At 45.6% G+C, this 16,441-nt stretch overlaps 1 protein-coding gene across 7 annotated transcripts in view; it reads left to right on the top strand.

The window, feature by feature from the left end:
• SLC7A7 (solute carrier family 7 member 7) overlaps window positions 1-16,441 on the top strand; it is a 36,487-nt gene that overhangs the window by 16,534 nt on the left and 3,512 nt on the right. For all 7 annotated transcript variants that reach the window (XR_007153343.1, XR_007153342.1, XM_047864386.1 and 4 more), the window contains exons 3-8: window positions 11,918-12,043; window positions 13,015-13,159; window positions 14,536-14,659; window positions 15,210-15,313; window positions 15,622-15,718; window positions 16,245-16,394. Coding sequence is in view for 5 of the 7 variants with exons in the window: in XM_047864386.1 (XP_047720342.1) it covers window positions 11,918-12,043; window positions 13,015-13,159; window positions 14,536-14,659; window positions 15,210-15,313; window positions 15,622-15,718; window positions 16,245-16,394 (746 nt within the window). In the remaining 2 variants the exon portion in view is untranslated. The remainder of the gene's footprint in view (window positions 1-11,917; window positions 12,044-13,014; window positions 13,160-14,535; window positions 14,660-15,209; window positions 15,314-15,621; window positions 15,719-16,244; window positions 16,395-16,441) is intronic.

Genomic DNA, 16,441 nt, shown 5'->3' with positions numbered 1-16,441 from the left:
TTGCTGTCCCTCCCGCCAGGGTACTATAAATTGTTACTTTTCCTAACCAGAGAAGTGTGCAGATGGCCCCTCCTAGAGCTGATTATTCTGGCTTTTCAGAGTTCTTAGAGGACTGCCCCAGTTTTCTGCAGCCAGAAGCCCCATCACCCCAGGGGGAGATCATCTCGCTCACAGTCCCACATCCTTGCATACAATAGGGACAGCATGGCGTGCTGCGGTGTATACAAGTTTTGGAGCTGCACACTGCCTGAGTGGCCTCAGTTTTCTCAATTATGAGATAAAGACTGGGGTGCCTGGCTGGTTCAGTCAGAAGAGCATGTGACTCTTGATCTTGGGGTCGTGGGTTCGACTCCCATCTGTGGTGTAGAGATTCCTTGAATAAATAAAACTTAAAAAAAGATAAAGATAATACACCTACTCTGTCACATTAAGTTAGATGATATCTATGAGAATGCAAGGCACCTAACACTTAACTGTTAGTCACAAATGGTGTGTCCTACTGCAAATTCTATTCAGTCATATGCATCTTATTAATTTCTAAAAACTTTACTTTCCATTCCACCTTTGGATGACTTAAAAGTGGTTTTAGTGTTCCAGGGATCAGAAAGGAGAGCTGAGGGGCGCCTGGGTGGCTCAGTCGGTTGAGCGTCTGACTTTGGGTCAGGTCATGATCTCGCGGTTCGTGAGTTTGAGCCCTGCATCAGGCTCTGTGCGGACAGCTTGGAGCCTGGAGCCTGCTTCTGATTCTGTGTCTCCCTCACTCTCTGACCCTCCCCCCGCTCATGCTGTGTGTGTGTGTCTCTCTCTCTCAAAAATAAAATAAACATTGGAAAAGTTTATTTTTAAAGAAAGGAGAGCTGAGACCCTTCTTCCTCTTTGCCAGACAGGGGAACTTTTCCCTAGGCAGAGTCAGAGCGAGGTGTCCCCAAGTGCAGCCCCACCTGACCGTTCTTTCTTGAAAGCCAGCCTGCTTCGGCCACTGTTAGCCGTGTTGGACGCTTCTGCTCCTGCCTTGTCCTGTCTGTGCTTGCCTGCCCTGTGATCTACGATCTTTGGTCTAGTTTTTTTTTGTTTTTGTTTTGTTTTTGCCTTTCATGAACAGGAGCTCTTACTTCCTGTGTCTTCACAGGAGGTCTGCCCACACTGTGCCAGTCAGCCAGCAGCACATACTCAGGCCCCTCTGGGAACAGACCGCTGGTCTTCGGGGATCAGGTGTGTCCCCGATGCTTGGCCCTAGTGACTTGCACGTAGTAGGTGCTTCAATAAATGGCAGCTGGATGCACAAACAGGAGATGTGGCTCTAGATTTGGCTTGGCGGAGAAGGGCATTGTGTGCCTTTGGCTCTCAGGGTTGGGTGAGGGCTGGGCCCACTGTGGGCTAGGCACGAGGGAGGGCAGAGAGCTCACCCCGGGTCTCCTGGAGCCGCTTGTGGGCTGTAGAGGACTTTGGATCTCTGCGTGTTTGTCTGAGAGCTTGGGCCATGTGTCCTTGTGCAGCTTCTTCTGATACCCGACCACTGACTTCACGTACTTGTGGCTAATGAAGCGGAATAGGCAGATGCTGGGCCCGCAACTGATTTCTGCCCTTCACACTTTCTACTTGGCAGCTAGGTACTTGCTCAGAGGAGTTTTCTCAAGAGCCACTTTAGGTTGGAGGTGAGGAAGCTTCCACTTCACGTCCCACATTCACACACTGCATAGGCTGGAGTCAGAGCCTTGGATTCTTTCTGGGGTAGGGCCGACATGAACTTCGGCACAAACCTTCCTCTGCAGGCAGAGGGTAGAGCTCTGTATTGGTTGGATCCTCAAGGCTCTTCAGGGGTTCACCCTTGGTCTTCTCTTTCTTCTGTTCTTTCTCTCTGACTCAGGAGAGGCTGAGGGGACAGGCTAAAGTAGGCTTGGGAAGGAGCTGGGGAGAGTGGGCCCCCACCCTGGCTGTACATTGGAATCACCTTGGGCTTTAGAAAAATGCTAATGGCCCCTTCCTCTCCCACTTTGTTTCCCCAACCAAATAAATCTGAGCCACTGGTTAGAAGAATGGGAATTGGCTTGGAGAACGAGAACTGGGGAAGTAGAAAAGTTGCTGCTGAGAACTGATAGAGGCCTTGGGCAGAAAGGTTCTCAGTTGTCACTGTCCCTTAGAATTGCCTGGGAAGCCTCAAAAACACGCTGGTGCCTGGGCTCCACCCCAGCGTTTCTGACTTCATTGGCCTAGGTGGGGCCCGAGCGCTGACTTTGTTAAAGCTTGTAAAGCGATGCCAGTGTGCAGCCAGGATAAAGGAGCACCGAGTTAAGGGAAGGGTTTGGGCTTGTTCTGATCAAGGCTGTTCTGTAGGTGATTATTTCGTCTAGTGATTACCTAAGGCAGCACACCCAGAGCAGGCAGATCATGACTCCTCTGGGAAACCCCGTCTTAGACTTCCTGCATCCAGAACTTCTGGAGCCCTGAAACCCTAGGTAACATGCCTCAGGTGATTCTGATGCTCGCTCAAGCTTGGGGTCCCGTTTCTGAGGACCCAAACTGTACCTAGCTGAACAAACCAGTAAGGATCGGACCGATAAGGACTAGCTGGCTTTGAGAAGAGAGCAGATAGTGTGGTTTAATATGAGGGCCTCCTGGTACAGACCTCCTGCTTGCTCCCTCAGAGTGGTGCAGAGCCGCGGTGACCAAAACGCTGCCTGGGTTCCAGGGGGCATAGTAGGAAGACTCTGATCCAGTGATCCGTAGGGTTTATGCTCCGTGTGTTGTCTTGCCTGCTGTTCTTACCCATGATGTCTGAGTAATCAAAATGGTCCTGTACCCTGAAAGGTAAAAGAACCTGAGGACCATCTGCTGTCTGAGACCTATTACAGCACCTAGGAAGGGTGGAAGAAACAAACGTCAAGGAAGCCAGGAAGAAAATTTATTTATTTATCTTTAAGCTTATTTGTTTGGACAGAGAAAGAGAGGGAGTGTGCATATTGAGAGGCAGAGAGAGAGGTGGGGAGGGAGAATCCCAAGCAGACTCGGGGCTTGATCTCACGAACCGTGAGATCATGACTTGAGCCAAAATCAAGAGTTGGACGCTTAACACACTGAGCCACCCAGGTGCCCTGAAAACATGATATTTAAGGTATAGAGAGTATCCCTGACAACACACAGAAATACAGCAGGTAAATAGAGGAGAGACTTGAACTTTCTGGGTTTAGGTAACACAACTGAGGTTTTTTCAGAAACCTTACATCTGGTCCTTGTGAGGAAAGGGCAGTGGTAAAGTATTCTGGAAACATCTGGGTATTAGCAGGCCTGAGCAAACCAGTGAAGAGTCTCGGCTGCTCCCCAGGGGGTGTGACTCTGGCTGCAGGTAGACCAGCCTAATGCAGAGACATGCGGTTTTTCTGGAGCAACCTACCACAAAGAGCTTGCTTGAATCACTTGAACCCACAGATGGCTATCCTTTTGCCATCCCGTGGGATGAATGATGTTACCAGTCAGAGGATACCTGAGGTGTGTCACTGGTGACTCTGAACGTCAAGATAGTGAACTGAGTGGCAGGTGGCATTTTCATCTCTGTTAATTGAAGGCTGTGCATGTGCAAGAGGAAAGAGAACCTAGAGCAGAGTACCTGACTGTAAATGCTAAGATGCCAGGAGGATAAACTCTGGTAAGGGATAGAGCAGATTTCATGGAGATTGGGAGAGATGTGTTTAGTGTGGCTTTAACCTGAAATTGTAAAGGAAAGGAGAAAAATGCACAGATGAAGGTACAAATCTGGGTATTTAAAAAAATGTTTATTTTGAGAGCGAGAGTGCATGTGTGCAAGTTGGTGGGGGCGGGGCAGAGAGAGAGAGGAAGAGAGAATCCCAAGTAGGCTCCATGCTCAGTGTGGAGCCCAACTCGGGGTTCAATCTCATGAACCATGAGGTCATGACCTGAGCCAAAATCAAGAGTCAGACACTTAACCTACTGAGCCGCCCAGGTACCCCTAAATCTGGGTATTTTAGAGGCTGTGAGGAATCATGTAGAAGGATAAAAGTGGAAAGTTGCTGAGTAGTGCATTTGGAGAAATAGGATAGAAGGTTGGGAATGATGCTTTTGGACTCATAAATGTTAAATAAGGCTAATAAACATTTGCTTTTCGCTAAAATCCGTTTTATTCCATTAGAAGCCGTACCTCTATAAATTTTTTTTTTTTAAAGGTTTATCATAAAACACGTCAAACATCCAAAACTAGAGCAAATAATATGATGAACTCCCAGGGTTCAAGCAGCAGCATGAATGATTAATCACCATTGTTTTATCTATACTCCAACCACCCTCTTCACCCCACTAGATTATTTCAAGCCAATCGAAGACATCATACCATTTAACTTGTAAAGGTGTCATTGTGAATCTCCATAAGGATGTTGTTGTTGTTGTTTTATCGTTATTATTAATTTAACATAACCAGGGCAAATGTGGAGTCCTAGTGTGAAAGTGACTATACCTACTCAGAGTTTGTACCTCTCAGAAAAAGAAATGGTGCATTTCCTCAGAAATACACTCTAAAGTTTGGCAAAGAGATGATGGAAAAGTTCAGGGAAAAGAATTTATACTCTAATAGATAGGGATTGAAAAAAAAAAAAAAGACCAGAAGCTTCTCCAAAATGAAATTTTCACCTATTTTATCAGAATTATCTTATTTAGGGCACGCCTGGGTGGTTCAGTCAGTTGAGTATCCAACTCTTGATTTCAGCTCAGGTCATGATCCCAGCATGGTGGGATCGAGCCCTGCATTAGGCTCCATGCTGAGTTTGGAGCCTGCTTCAGATTCTCCCTCTCCCTCTCTCTCTGCCTTTCCTCCCTGCTTGAGCTCTCTCTCTTTCTAAAATAAAATTAAAAAAATTCTCTTATTTAGGAAGAGGAGAATCATGTGAACAAACCAATGTGATTAAACATACTGCTTTTTGATAAGCTGAGATTTTTAGAAACAAGATACATAAGAGATGGGGAGAGGTGGCATAACAAAGATTAAATGCAGGAGTGGCCCAGAGCTGTAAGAAAAGCATCCGAAGGTTGGTGCCCAGCATCAGCTAAGATCTGAAGAAGACACTGCGGATGATAAAAAGCTCTAGAAGCAACATATAGAGTGAAAACAGCAAGGGCAGTTAGTTCTGCAATAACAGATGGTAGAGAGAAAGGAGAAGGCCCAGTCCTGTTTTCCTTCTAACTGTATGTAGCAGAACGATTGCTAACCTAGAAAAGGTTCAGTAAAAAACAGATCTAGGCTAACAAAAAAGCAAGACCAAGAGAATTGAGGAGATAGTAATAAAGCATACTGTTGCTTTGTTTTTAAAGTTCATTTATTTTTGATGGGGGTGGGGGAGAAGGGCAGAGAGAGAGAGGGAGAGAGAGAATCCCAAGCAGGCTCCACGCTGTCAGCACACGGCTCGATGCAGGGCTTGAACTCATGAATTGTGAGATCATGACCTGAGCTGAAACCAAGAGTCGGCTGCTAACTGATTGAGCCCCCCAGGTGCCCCAGTTCAACTTTAATTTTTTAATTTTTTTAAACGTTTTATTTATTTTTGAGACAGGGAGAGACAGAGCATGAATGGGGGAGGGTCAGAGAGAGGCAGACACAGAATCTGAAACAGGCTCCAGGCTCTGAGCTGTCAGCACAGAGCCCGACGCAGGGCTCGAACTCACGGACCGCGAGATCATGACCCGAGCCGAAGTCGGCCGCCCAACCGACTGAGCCACCCAGGTGCCCCTCAACTTTATTTTTTTTATTCAAGTGTAATATAAAAGGAATGGTGCACATGTCGTAAGTGTACAGCTTGATGACTTTTCACACATTTTCACATATGTAACCACCATCCACATCAAAAAACCAGCCCTCTGAACTCCTCTTGTGTTCTTCTCAGTCACTCCCCTTGTCCCCCATGCACACATGAAGGGAAATTACTATTATTCTTAGTAGCATAGATTCATTTTGGCCATTTAATGTAAGTGGATATAAAGGATATGCACTCTTTTTTTTTTTTTTTTAGTGTTTATTTTTGAAAGAGAGGGGTGGGGAGGTGGAGAAGCAGAGAGAGAGTGATACAGAGAATCTGAAGCAGGCTCCATGCCGTCAGCACAGAGCCTGATGAGGGGGCTCAAACTCACGAACTGTGAGATCACAACCAGAGCCGAAGTCAAGTTGGATGGACGCTTAACCAACTGAGCCACCCAGGCACCCCAGGATATGTATTCTTTTTGTGTCTTTGTTCACTTAATATGTTTGTGAAGTTTATATTTTTATAGTTGTAGATGGATCATATTATTGTTTAATATTCTATGTATTCTAAGTATTTACTTAGTCACTCTACTGTTGATTGGCATTTGGATTATTTATAATTATTATTTTTTACAATTATTATTATTATTGTTTTTAAGTAAACCTTATGCCCAACATGGGGCTTGAACTCACAACCTTGAGATCAAGAGTCACATGCTCAGGGGCACCTGGCTGGCTAAGCTGGTAGGGCATGCGACTGTCTCCTTTATTTTTTTTAATGCTTGTTTATGTTGAGACAGGGAGAGAGAGCGAGAGAGAGAGAGAGAGAAACAGCGTGAGCAAGGGAGGGGCAGAGAGAGAGAGAGAGAGAGAGAGAGAGAGAATGAGAATCCCAAGCAGGCTGCATAATCCATGGAGAGCCCCATTCAGGGGTTGATTCCATGACCGTGAGATCATGACTTGAACTGAAATCAAGAGTTGGATGCTTAACTGACTGAGCCACCCAGGCACCCCTGAGCATGTGAGTCTTGATCTTGGGGTTGTGAGTTTGAGCCCCACATTGGGTGTAGAAATTATATTAAAAAAAAAAAAAAAAAAAGGCAAAGAGGACCTGGGTGGCTCAGTGGGTTAAGCATCCAACTCTTGATTTTGGCTCAGGTCATGATCTCACAGTTTGTGAGATTGAGCCCCACATCAGGCTCTGGGCTGACAGCATGGATCCTGCTTGGGATTCTCTCTCTCCCTCTCCCTGCCCCTCCCTCACTTGCTTGAATGCACATGTGTGCTCTCTCTCAAAATAAATAAAAAACATTAAAAACAATCTTACCAAAAAAAAAAAAAAAAAAAGAAAGAAAGAAAGAAAGAAAAAAAAGAGTTGCATACTCTACTGACTGAGCCAGCCAGGAGCCCCAGGTTATTTCTAATTTTTGACTCTTACGTGGTATAGCTATGCAAATTCTATAAATGCGTTCTAATTTCATTGAATCATTTGATTGTGTCATTAGATTGCAAGGGCAGAGACACGTTTATACAGATTTCAGAGAAGTTCTTGGCAAATTCTCACAATATTCTTGTTGACAAGGTAGAAAAAGGTGGACTAGATAAAAGAATACTTTGGTGGATTCTTGGTTGATGTTGTAGAATAATGACAGCATACAGGAAGGTCTCTAATGATAGACTACAGGGCTCTGCCTGTCTAGTCAACATTTTCATCAAGACTTCAGGGAGGACCCAGAAGGTATGCTAATCAAATTTGCAGATTTCACAAATTGAAGGCATTTGAACTACTTAATAAAATTAGGAGGGAAAATCCATTTCTAGTAGATGGGAATGATACCTAAAAATTTACAGAGGAAAGTTCCTGGGAATAATTGTTAAGGTCTCCTATTTAGGATTAAAAAAAAAAAAATCCCTTTTTTAGGCCCTGAAAGGGGGATAGGGAAAAGCTCATTAGTTTGAGGTGGAGTTGTAGTTGACAGTGAATTCAAACTGAAACCCCATAGTCTGCAACAATGTCTGGAGTGTTCTGTGTGGTCTCATGTTTCCAGGGACATACTGACAAAGTGAAGTAAATGGAGAGGAGGGAACTCGATGGTGAGTGAGTGATCTGGAAGTGACATTTGTCACACAAGAGGTTGAAGAAACTGGGTTTTTAGCTTCAATGGGGGGAAGTATCAAAAGGGACAGGGTGTTAATGTTTGATAGGAAGGGCCATTATGTAAATGAGGCCATTTATCTGGATTCTGTGTAGTTCCAGAGGAGAGGTCTAGGACTACTGGGTAGAAGTTATGAGGAAGAAGTTTTTGGCTTAGTGGAGGGAAGAGCTATTGATCTCTTTAAAAATGGAATGAGTTGTCTAATAAATAAAGTATTGAGGTTTTATAGTCTCTGGGAATTTGAAGCAGAAAATACACTGAATAGTGGCCAGAGTTTCATGTGTTACATTCTATGTGTTTAAAACTAACGGTGCTGGGAGAATTGTGGGTTTAATGTTCTTTTTTCAGGGACTGTTTAGTGTGGGCATCTAAAGTAAATCTGGGCATCTGATCTGAGTTGGGCCTACAAGCTTTGTTGTTCTGTATCAATCTATGTGGGTGCTTTCCTGGCTTTTAGTTCTACAGCTGACGCTGGGCCTTAGTGCTAGAACTAGCCTTCTGCTCCAGGAGAGTCCATGCAGTTGGGTTTGATGACCGACCGACCGTTCAGGGGCATCTCTTTAGATGATGATAGGAGTGGCTTCTCCTTCCTCCAGAGCAGGTCAAAGCAGGAAAGGAGCTGCACCTGAGTCACGGGTCCAAGGTGATTTCCAGCCATCTTCTTGTGGACTTGGCCCAGTGTTGGGTGGAGATGGAATTACACCTAGAGGTAGGAGGGTAGGGCATTTCTGTCCTTGAGGTTGGCTTGCAGTTGCCTCCATATTACTATAAGCCTGTGGTCCCCTCCTTTTCCTGCCTCTGAAGCAGGAGGTTGGGCTCCACTTTAAGAACAGTGCACTAGGCTGGGCTTTGGGGTCTCCGGTCAGCTGTATCCGCTGTGGGCGAGGACAAACAGCCCAGTCAGCAGTGCTGCCTGCCATACCCATTTCCTGCTCCCATGGCCAAGAGGCCCTGGAGGAAGCTGGGCTCTGGGGAAGGTGAGGGCCAGCTCTCTTCAGGCAGTTCCCTGCTCCGTTTCCTTCCATAGGATTCCCTTCTTCACTCAACCTGTGTCCCGGTGCTCAGGACACAGTAGATCAGGGCAAGATGGTGGGTCGGTGGCTGAGAAAGAAGGCTCAGGTGTGGGGGGAGGGAGAAAAACTGGTGGGTAAAAGGAGGGATGCAAATGGATGGATATGGAATTCAAGTAGAGAAGCAGTAGGGATTAAAATGCAAACAATCCATGTATTTTCATTTCAGAATTTGTTGTGGTAAAGGATGATGAGTTGTCTTTTCCCTGCCCACATGCCTGGACAGAGCTGAGAACAGATGCTGTGGCACAAGGCTGCAGACAGACTCCGAACCTGAATTAGTCCCTGAAGCCGGGTTGGTGGTGTGATTGTGGTTACCCTGAGGGCTAACTATCAGTTTCTGTGATTCCATTCCCTTGTGAATATTGTAGCATCTGTTGTCCCTGGCCTTTCTTTTTATATTTTATTTTATTTAATTTTTACTTTTTTTTTAATTAAAAAAATTTTTTTTAATGTTTATTTATTTTTGAGACAGAGACAGAGTGTGAGTGGGGGAGGGTCAGAGAGAGAGGGAGACACAGAATCTGAAGCAGGCTCCAGGCTCTGAGCTGTCAGCACAGTGCCCGACGTGGGGCTCGAACTCATGGACCGTGAGATCATGACCTGAGCCGAAGTCGGACACTTAACCGACTGAGCCACCCAGGCGCCCCTTATTTTTACTTTTTTAAGTAAACTCTGCACCCACCTTGGGACTCGAACTCATGACCCCAAGATCTAGAGTCATATGCTCTACCAACTGGTAGCCGACCAGGTGCTCCCCTTCCCCCACTTCTGCCCTTTTTTGGTCTCTGGCTGCTGTGTTATTTGTGAAGCAGCAGCAGAGCCTGAGGGTAAGGTGTAGGGGTCACAGGGTGAACAGAAGGGGCGTGAGGGCTGTTGAATGGCTGGAAACTGAAGCCCAGTGGGGAGTGAAGGATGGGTAATTGAACTGGGGAGGATCAACAGAGCTGAGAGATTTGTGGAGGGTGAGATAAAGGCACTTTGGTCATTTTGTAGGGTGCTTGGGAGCCAGTATGCATGTCTTTAATTATTAACCGAGCACTGAGGAGTTACCAGTGTATTTTTGCCCAGCCCTGTGATAAGCTTTGGTTGTTTATTGTCTTGTTTATTAGGCAGAAAGGCAAGTGTTTGTATAGGACTAGAATGCCCCTTCTACTGAAGAGCAGAAAAGAACTTGGGCAGCGAGAATAGGGGTATAAAGGAGGGGGGATGGGGGAGAGAGAGACAGAAGATGAGCTGTTCTTTGAGGTTGGTCTTTCCTGCTTCTCAGGATGAAGATGCTTCTGGGGCAGTGTGGTGAGGCCAGGACACAAGAAAACAGGAGGATTAGGGACATTGAGGGACATGCCACCACCAGAGCTGAGACAGGGAGTATTTCTTCCGTGTCGGTAGCCTGAAACAGGCAAGTCCAGCACTGGACCTCACTTTCTGTAGTTTAAGGCAGGCTGATTCTGATCTTACCCTGGGATCTCTTGGAAGGAACTGTTAAGCCCCTCCTGGTGCTCCAGTTGCTGAGCTGGGAAGGCAGAAGCAGCAAGGTGATTCTCTGCCAGGGTGGGGAAGGCATGCTGCAAGTGCCTGCCTGTCTGCTTAAGAGGCTGGTGGGGGATTGAGAACATTCAGCTGAGTTTCAGAATCATTTCTTTTGACTTTCTTCCCTGTCACATCCTGGGGCTATCGGTCAACTTCACAGCATGTGTGGGCTTCCCTTCTTGAATGTCATCTTCTGAAGTAGTAAACTGAAACTTTTTTTGGGGTAACAGATTTCTCTGAAATTCTGACATAAAGCTAAGGATGCTTTTCTTAGAAAAATGCATATATTTTTGGTGTACATACATAACCATTTACAAGGAATTTCAAGCATTGTGGAAGCTGTAGGTTAAGAACTCTCTAGGGGTGATCCATGGACTTTTCCAAAGCTCATCCAGGTAAAGGGATTGCCTCTACCCCCGAGGTAGAAGGACTTGAGGAATGTTTGTGGGGTTTTTTTTGAATGTTTATTTACATTTTGAGAGTGCAAGTGAGGGAGAGGGGCAGAGGGAGAAAGAGACAGGGAATCTTAAGTAGCAGGCTCCACGCACAGTAGAGTCTGAAATGGGGCTTGATCCCATGACCTTGGGATCAGATAACCTAAGCTGAAATCAAGAGTCAGATGCTCACCCGACAGATCCACCCAGGTGCCCCTGTTTATTTTTGAGACAGAGAGAGAGAGAGAGAGAGAGAGAGAGAATCCCAAGCAGGTTTCTGTGCTGTCAGAGTAGAGTAGAGCCCGATGTGGGGTTTGATCCCATGAACTGTGAGATCATGACCTGTGTGGCTCACTCTTTTGCAATGTCCAGTCAGGAAAAATGCTGTCCCCACTCTATAGGAACCTCAGCTCCAAGAATCTTTCCAAGTACAAAAACAAGTGGCTGAGCTGGCAGGCAGCAGCAGGAAGTCTGGCCCCCATTCTAATCCCTGGCCACATGTTCTGACCTGCTGGGCCAGGCATTGGATAAGTCACAACAGGATCTACCAAGGTTAACAATACCAGAGCGCTGAGTCCTGGAGCCCGTATCAGGAGGTAAAGGGGTGGAAAGCTGGGACAGACCATGACTTTTCGGAGCCAGTAGCGGAAAAACATCACTAATCCTGTACAGCTACCAGTTGCCTCCCACTGCTGTGAGCACTTTTGTATGTAAGCAAATCCAGTTACTTTGTTTTTCCTCTCTTAGTGTAAGTGCTAAGGGTGTGTGTGGTGCTGCCTACACAGATGCTCAGCAGGTGCCTTTGAATGCTAATGGTGAGGACATTCTGGGCAGAGGTGTTGAATACACAGCAGGTCAGAACCCAAACACTTCTTTGGCCAAAGGCTCTGTTTTGATGACTGCTACTGGAAATATTGCTTGAAAGTCTAAGGTTCTCTGGGTGGTAGGAACAGTCCCCAATCAATATTGTTATTATTTTTTCAGGTCTCTTAACCTTCATTAACTGTGCCTATGTCAAGTGGGGAACACTGGTACAAGATATCTTCACCTATGCTAAAGTCTTGGCATTGATCGCCGTCATCATTGCAGGCATTGTTAGACTCGGCCAGGGTAAGACATAATAGTGACTAAGTTTTGTGCAGTTCTTTGAGCCACACTTCTTTAAGTGCTTTTTGTGCATTCTCATTTGCTAGGTACTACTAGTTCCATTTTATTTATTTATTTTTTATTTATTTTATTTTTAATGTTTTTATTTATTTTGGAGACAGAGACAGAGCATGAGCAGAGGCAGAGAAAGAGAGGGAGACACAGAATCTGAAGCAGGCTCCAAGCTGTCAGCACAGAGCCTGACGCGGGGCTTGAACTCATGGAGTGTGAGATCATGACCTGAGCTGAAGTCGGACGCTCAACCGACTGAGCCACCCAGGCGCCCCTACTAGTTCCATTTTATAGATGGGGGAAACTGAGGCTGCAGAATTAAGTATCTTGCCCTAGTCCCTAGCTAGTAAGTTAGTGGAGATTTGTACTGAGATGACCCCAAAGCTGGTCTTGCCAGCTGTTGCAGACTGTTAAGTCCAATGCTGTGGCTGTGATTGTTCTGCCCGTGGAAGTGGGTAAGGGCAGAAATGAAACCCTTGTACCCACTCCTCTCCAGTTTCCAGGTAGGAACACATAGTCTACTACTCTATTGACCTGGGCCTTCTAAGCCCTATCCTTCCTCCATTCTGTACCAGCTGTCTGTGGGGTTAGAAAAGGGGTGGGATCGGGTAGCTTACAGGATAGGGCAGAACCACATTACTTAGGTTCTATAGCCCTTCAGTTCTGTCATGGTTTCTTACCCTAGAAAACCACCATGGTCCTTCCTGTCAAGATCCCCATGCTGTTTGTTCCCTGCATTCCAGCCCATCATTGTAGAGGTCTCTCTTCTGTCCCTGTTCTTTTACCACTGCCCTTGCTGCCAACCGTGTTCTAAGCCACTCACTAGCTATTACTGTCCTATTCTTTTATTCCTTTATTGGATCACCTTAAAGTTGAGGGCGAACCACTAATCCTTTTGTCTTTCCATGTTCTCTGGATTCCAGGAGCCTCCACTCACTTTGAGAATTCTTTTGAGGGTTCATCATTTGCAGTGGGGGACATTGCCCTGGCATTGTATTCGGCTCTGTTCTCCTACTCAGGCTGGGATACCCTCAACTATGTTACTGAAGAGATCAAGAATCCCGAGAGGTAGGTATCTCACCATCAATTTTCCACAGCAGTAAGGATATGCTATCATTTATTGAGTTGTGCCCGACAGCATACCACAACCACTGAGACTGATTTTATTGGTTCCACTTTAATAGGTGGGAGGTCTAAAGCCCAAATACCTAGTCCGTAACAGCAGGCCTTTTCACGTCTGCTCATTCATTCCTACATTAATTAAAGCAGGTTCTACCGTGTGTTCATCCATGCTTTCATATGGCTTTTCCTTGATACTCCTCCACCTTTATCCTCAAATAGATAACTTTAGGTCCCAAATGCCCCCAAACGGTCCTATTTCTTTTTTGATCCTTTGCTTTCTCAAATTTATACTGACATAGTGGTATCATGTCAGCATTGAATGCTATTGCTTCATCATTTTTATTCTAAAGTAGTCTGTAGTCATGCAGTGACAAGAGCACTGGACAGGGAGTCAAAGAGCCTGGAGCCTGTCTTTCCACTGATTTGTTGATGACCTTGAGGGAGTCCCCTGCCAACTCTGCCTGCTTCCTTATGTGTAAATTGAGGGGGTTGAATTATATGATCTCCAGAGCCCTTCCTGGATCAAAAATTCAATTATTCTTGGAACTAAGAGTATGAGGGAATGGAGTTTCTGTAAATTTTTAAATCAAAATAATAAACTTTTCTTGGCACACATCCAGTGTTGCAATTCCGGGAGCAGATAACAGAAGCAGGACTGAGCCTGGGTGGTGCTTCCACCTACTGGACAGAAGCTGAATGACTTGAGAATATCCCCCCTCCCCCTCACTGTGAAGAATGCTTATAAATTATAAAGGTCATTGCTTTATTGGTCCAGAGGACCTTGTCCTTGTGTCTTTCTCTTGGCCACTGGTTAGGATGGCACATAAGCTTCTCAAGTTGAGTAAGGGCATGGACATAGTTCCCAGCTTGCTTATGTAGATACATAGTGTTCTTCCCAACAAGAGTCTTATTCTCTGGAGATGTTAGATTTCACAATTTGCCTCCATAATTTCCTCTTAGATTTCTCCACTTTAATACAAATTTCCCAACGTTGACAATCTTGAGAGGGAATCCTGACGTCAAGAGGCTTTGGATGTGAAAACCAAAAAGCCCCTGTTTCCTGTGCTATTATTCTGTGACATAGTTCTGTTAATCCTTTTTCTGCTCAGCCTTTTCTCTAAATGTGAGATTCTTTTCCCTTGATGCCCTTTAAGCTCTGAACTCTGAAGAATGAAGTCACGATTGTAGGTAACTTCAAAGGCAAAAGCAGTGGGGCAATGCACAGGAGGCACCACCCCTGGATTGGTGTGGGAGCATAAGGAATAAAGGAGATGGGGATGTGACCGTGGGACTAATGCATGCATTATTCTATTTGGTCATAGGAACCTACCTCTCTCCATTGGCATTTCCATGCCCATTGTCACCATCATCTACATCTTGACCAATGTGGCTTATTACACTGTGCTAGACATGAGGGACATCCTGGCCAGTGATGCTGTTGCTGTGGTAAAGGATTTTCACTAGCAGAAGGCTGAGGGTGTACTTGTGGGAAAGTGGGTGGTCCTTGAAAGGAATATGCTTAGGGGCGCCTGGCTCAGTTGACGGAGTGTGTGACTCATGATCTCAGGGTTATGGGTTATGAGCCCCATAGAAGGTATAGGGATTACTTAAAATTAAATCTTAATTTTTTTTTTTTTTTGAGATAGAGTACGAGTGGAGGAGGGCCAGAGAGAGGGAGACACAGAATCTGAAGCAGGCTCCAGGCTGTCAGCAAAGAGCCCAATGCAGGGCTCAAACTCACAAACCGTGAGATCATGACATGTGCCGAAGTCGGATGTTTAACCGACTGAGCCACCCAGGCGCCCCTACCTACTTAAAATTAAATCTTAAAAAAAAAAAAAAAAAAGTATGCTTACCATACTGGGCTTACAAAGTCCTGTCACCCTGGTTGTGAATGAAGAGTTAAACAAGGTAGGGGCTATCTGGGGCACGCTTGTCCATGCCTTTCATCCTGTTTAGGTCCTGCTAATGACACTTTTCTGTTCCTTTCCCTTAGACTTTTGCAGACCAGATTTTTGGAATTTTCAATTGGACAATTCCATTGGCAGTTGCATTATCCTGCTTTGGTGGCCTCAATGCCTCCATTGTGGCTGCTTCTAGGTAAGAGTGGTATCTTTTACAGGGTGTGTGGGGGGGGGGGTATCGTGAAGAGCTATGGCAGGGAAGAGTAGGACTTACAGGACCCGGAGTGTAGTCACTGCTCCCCAAGTGATAATGATATTAACCCCTTTGTTCTTGTTTCCATCAGCAGCCTCCAGTTCTCACTAATCTCTATAACTGAACTCCATTCCATATTATTCAAACTCTTTTGAAGGAGGGGATGGCAGAAGAAGGGCTATGTGGTATGCGAACCAGCCATACCCAGTGTCCCACAAGTTTCTCAGCCTCTTTCATCTTACCCCAAATAGGCTTTTCTTTGTGGGCTCAAGAGAAGGCCATCTCCCGGATGCCATCTGCATGATTCATGTTGAGCGGTTCACACCGGTACCTGCTCTGCTCTTCAATGTAAGTGATCTCAAATGGGGCTGAAAGCCAGACTATGGGGGAAATGTTAACAGTACACACAACTGTTCTGGCTTCCTCAAAGCTCTAGAGTCTAACAGAAAAACTGCCTTCCATAAAAAATGGTAACCTCCTCTGGTCTAGGATAAGGCATAAAGCATGCTGAATATATTGAGATGAAATGACTGCCAAGATTAGTAAGTGCTGTAGTGTTTAAAGGAAGAAATGATCTTCCATGGGGGCAGAAGGTGCATGAGGAAAGACTTCTTGGACAAAGTGCATCTGAAGTGGATTTTTATGTTAGGTAGCAAAAGGTGGAGATGGGCTTTAGGTTAAGAGAAACTGTATAGGTTGGTGGGGGGGGGGGGGACATGTGGCTGGCACAGGTAGTGAAGCATGCAACTCTTGATCTCGGGGTTGTGAGTTCAAGTCCCACACTGGGCATAGGGATTAAAAAAAAAGGGCATTAAAAAAACCCCTTGAGTGACAAATGCTGTGAGGAGGAGCTGACTTCTGCTTGTGCCTGCAGGGTATCATGGCACTGATCTACTTGTGTGTGGAGGACATCTTTCAGCTGATTAACTACTACAGCTTCAGCTACTGGTTCTTCGTGGGGCTCTCTATCGTTGGTCAGCTTTATCTGCGCTGGAAGGAGCCTAATCGGCCTCGTCCCCTCAAGGTAATTCACCTCCATCTTACCTTTGCTCCAGGGGATTCTTTCAAGAC

The sequence above is a fragment of the Prionailurus viverrinus genome, chromosome B3, assembly GCF_022837055.1.
Source record: "Prionailurus viverrinus isolate Anna chromosome B3, UM_Priviv_1.0, whole genome shotgun sequence".
Classification (NCBI taxonomy): domain Eukaryota; kingdom Metazoa; phylum Chordata; class Mammalia; order Carnivora; family Felidae; genus Prionailurus; species Prionailurus viverrinus.
Note: the sequence above shows the minus strand (reverse complement) of the source record. Positions and strands in the feature narration are given on the sequence as shown.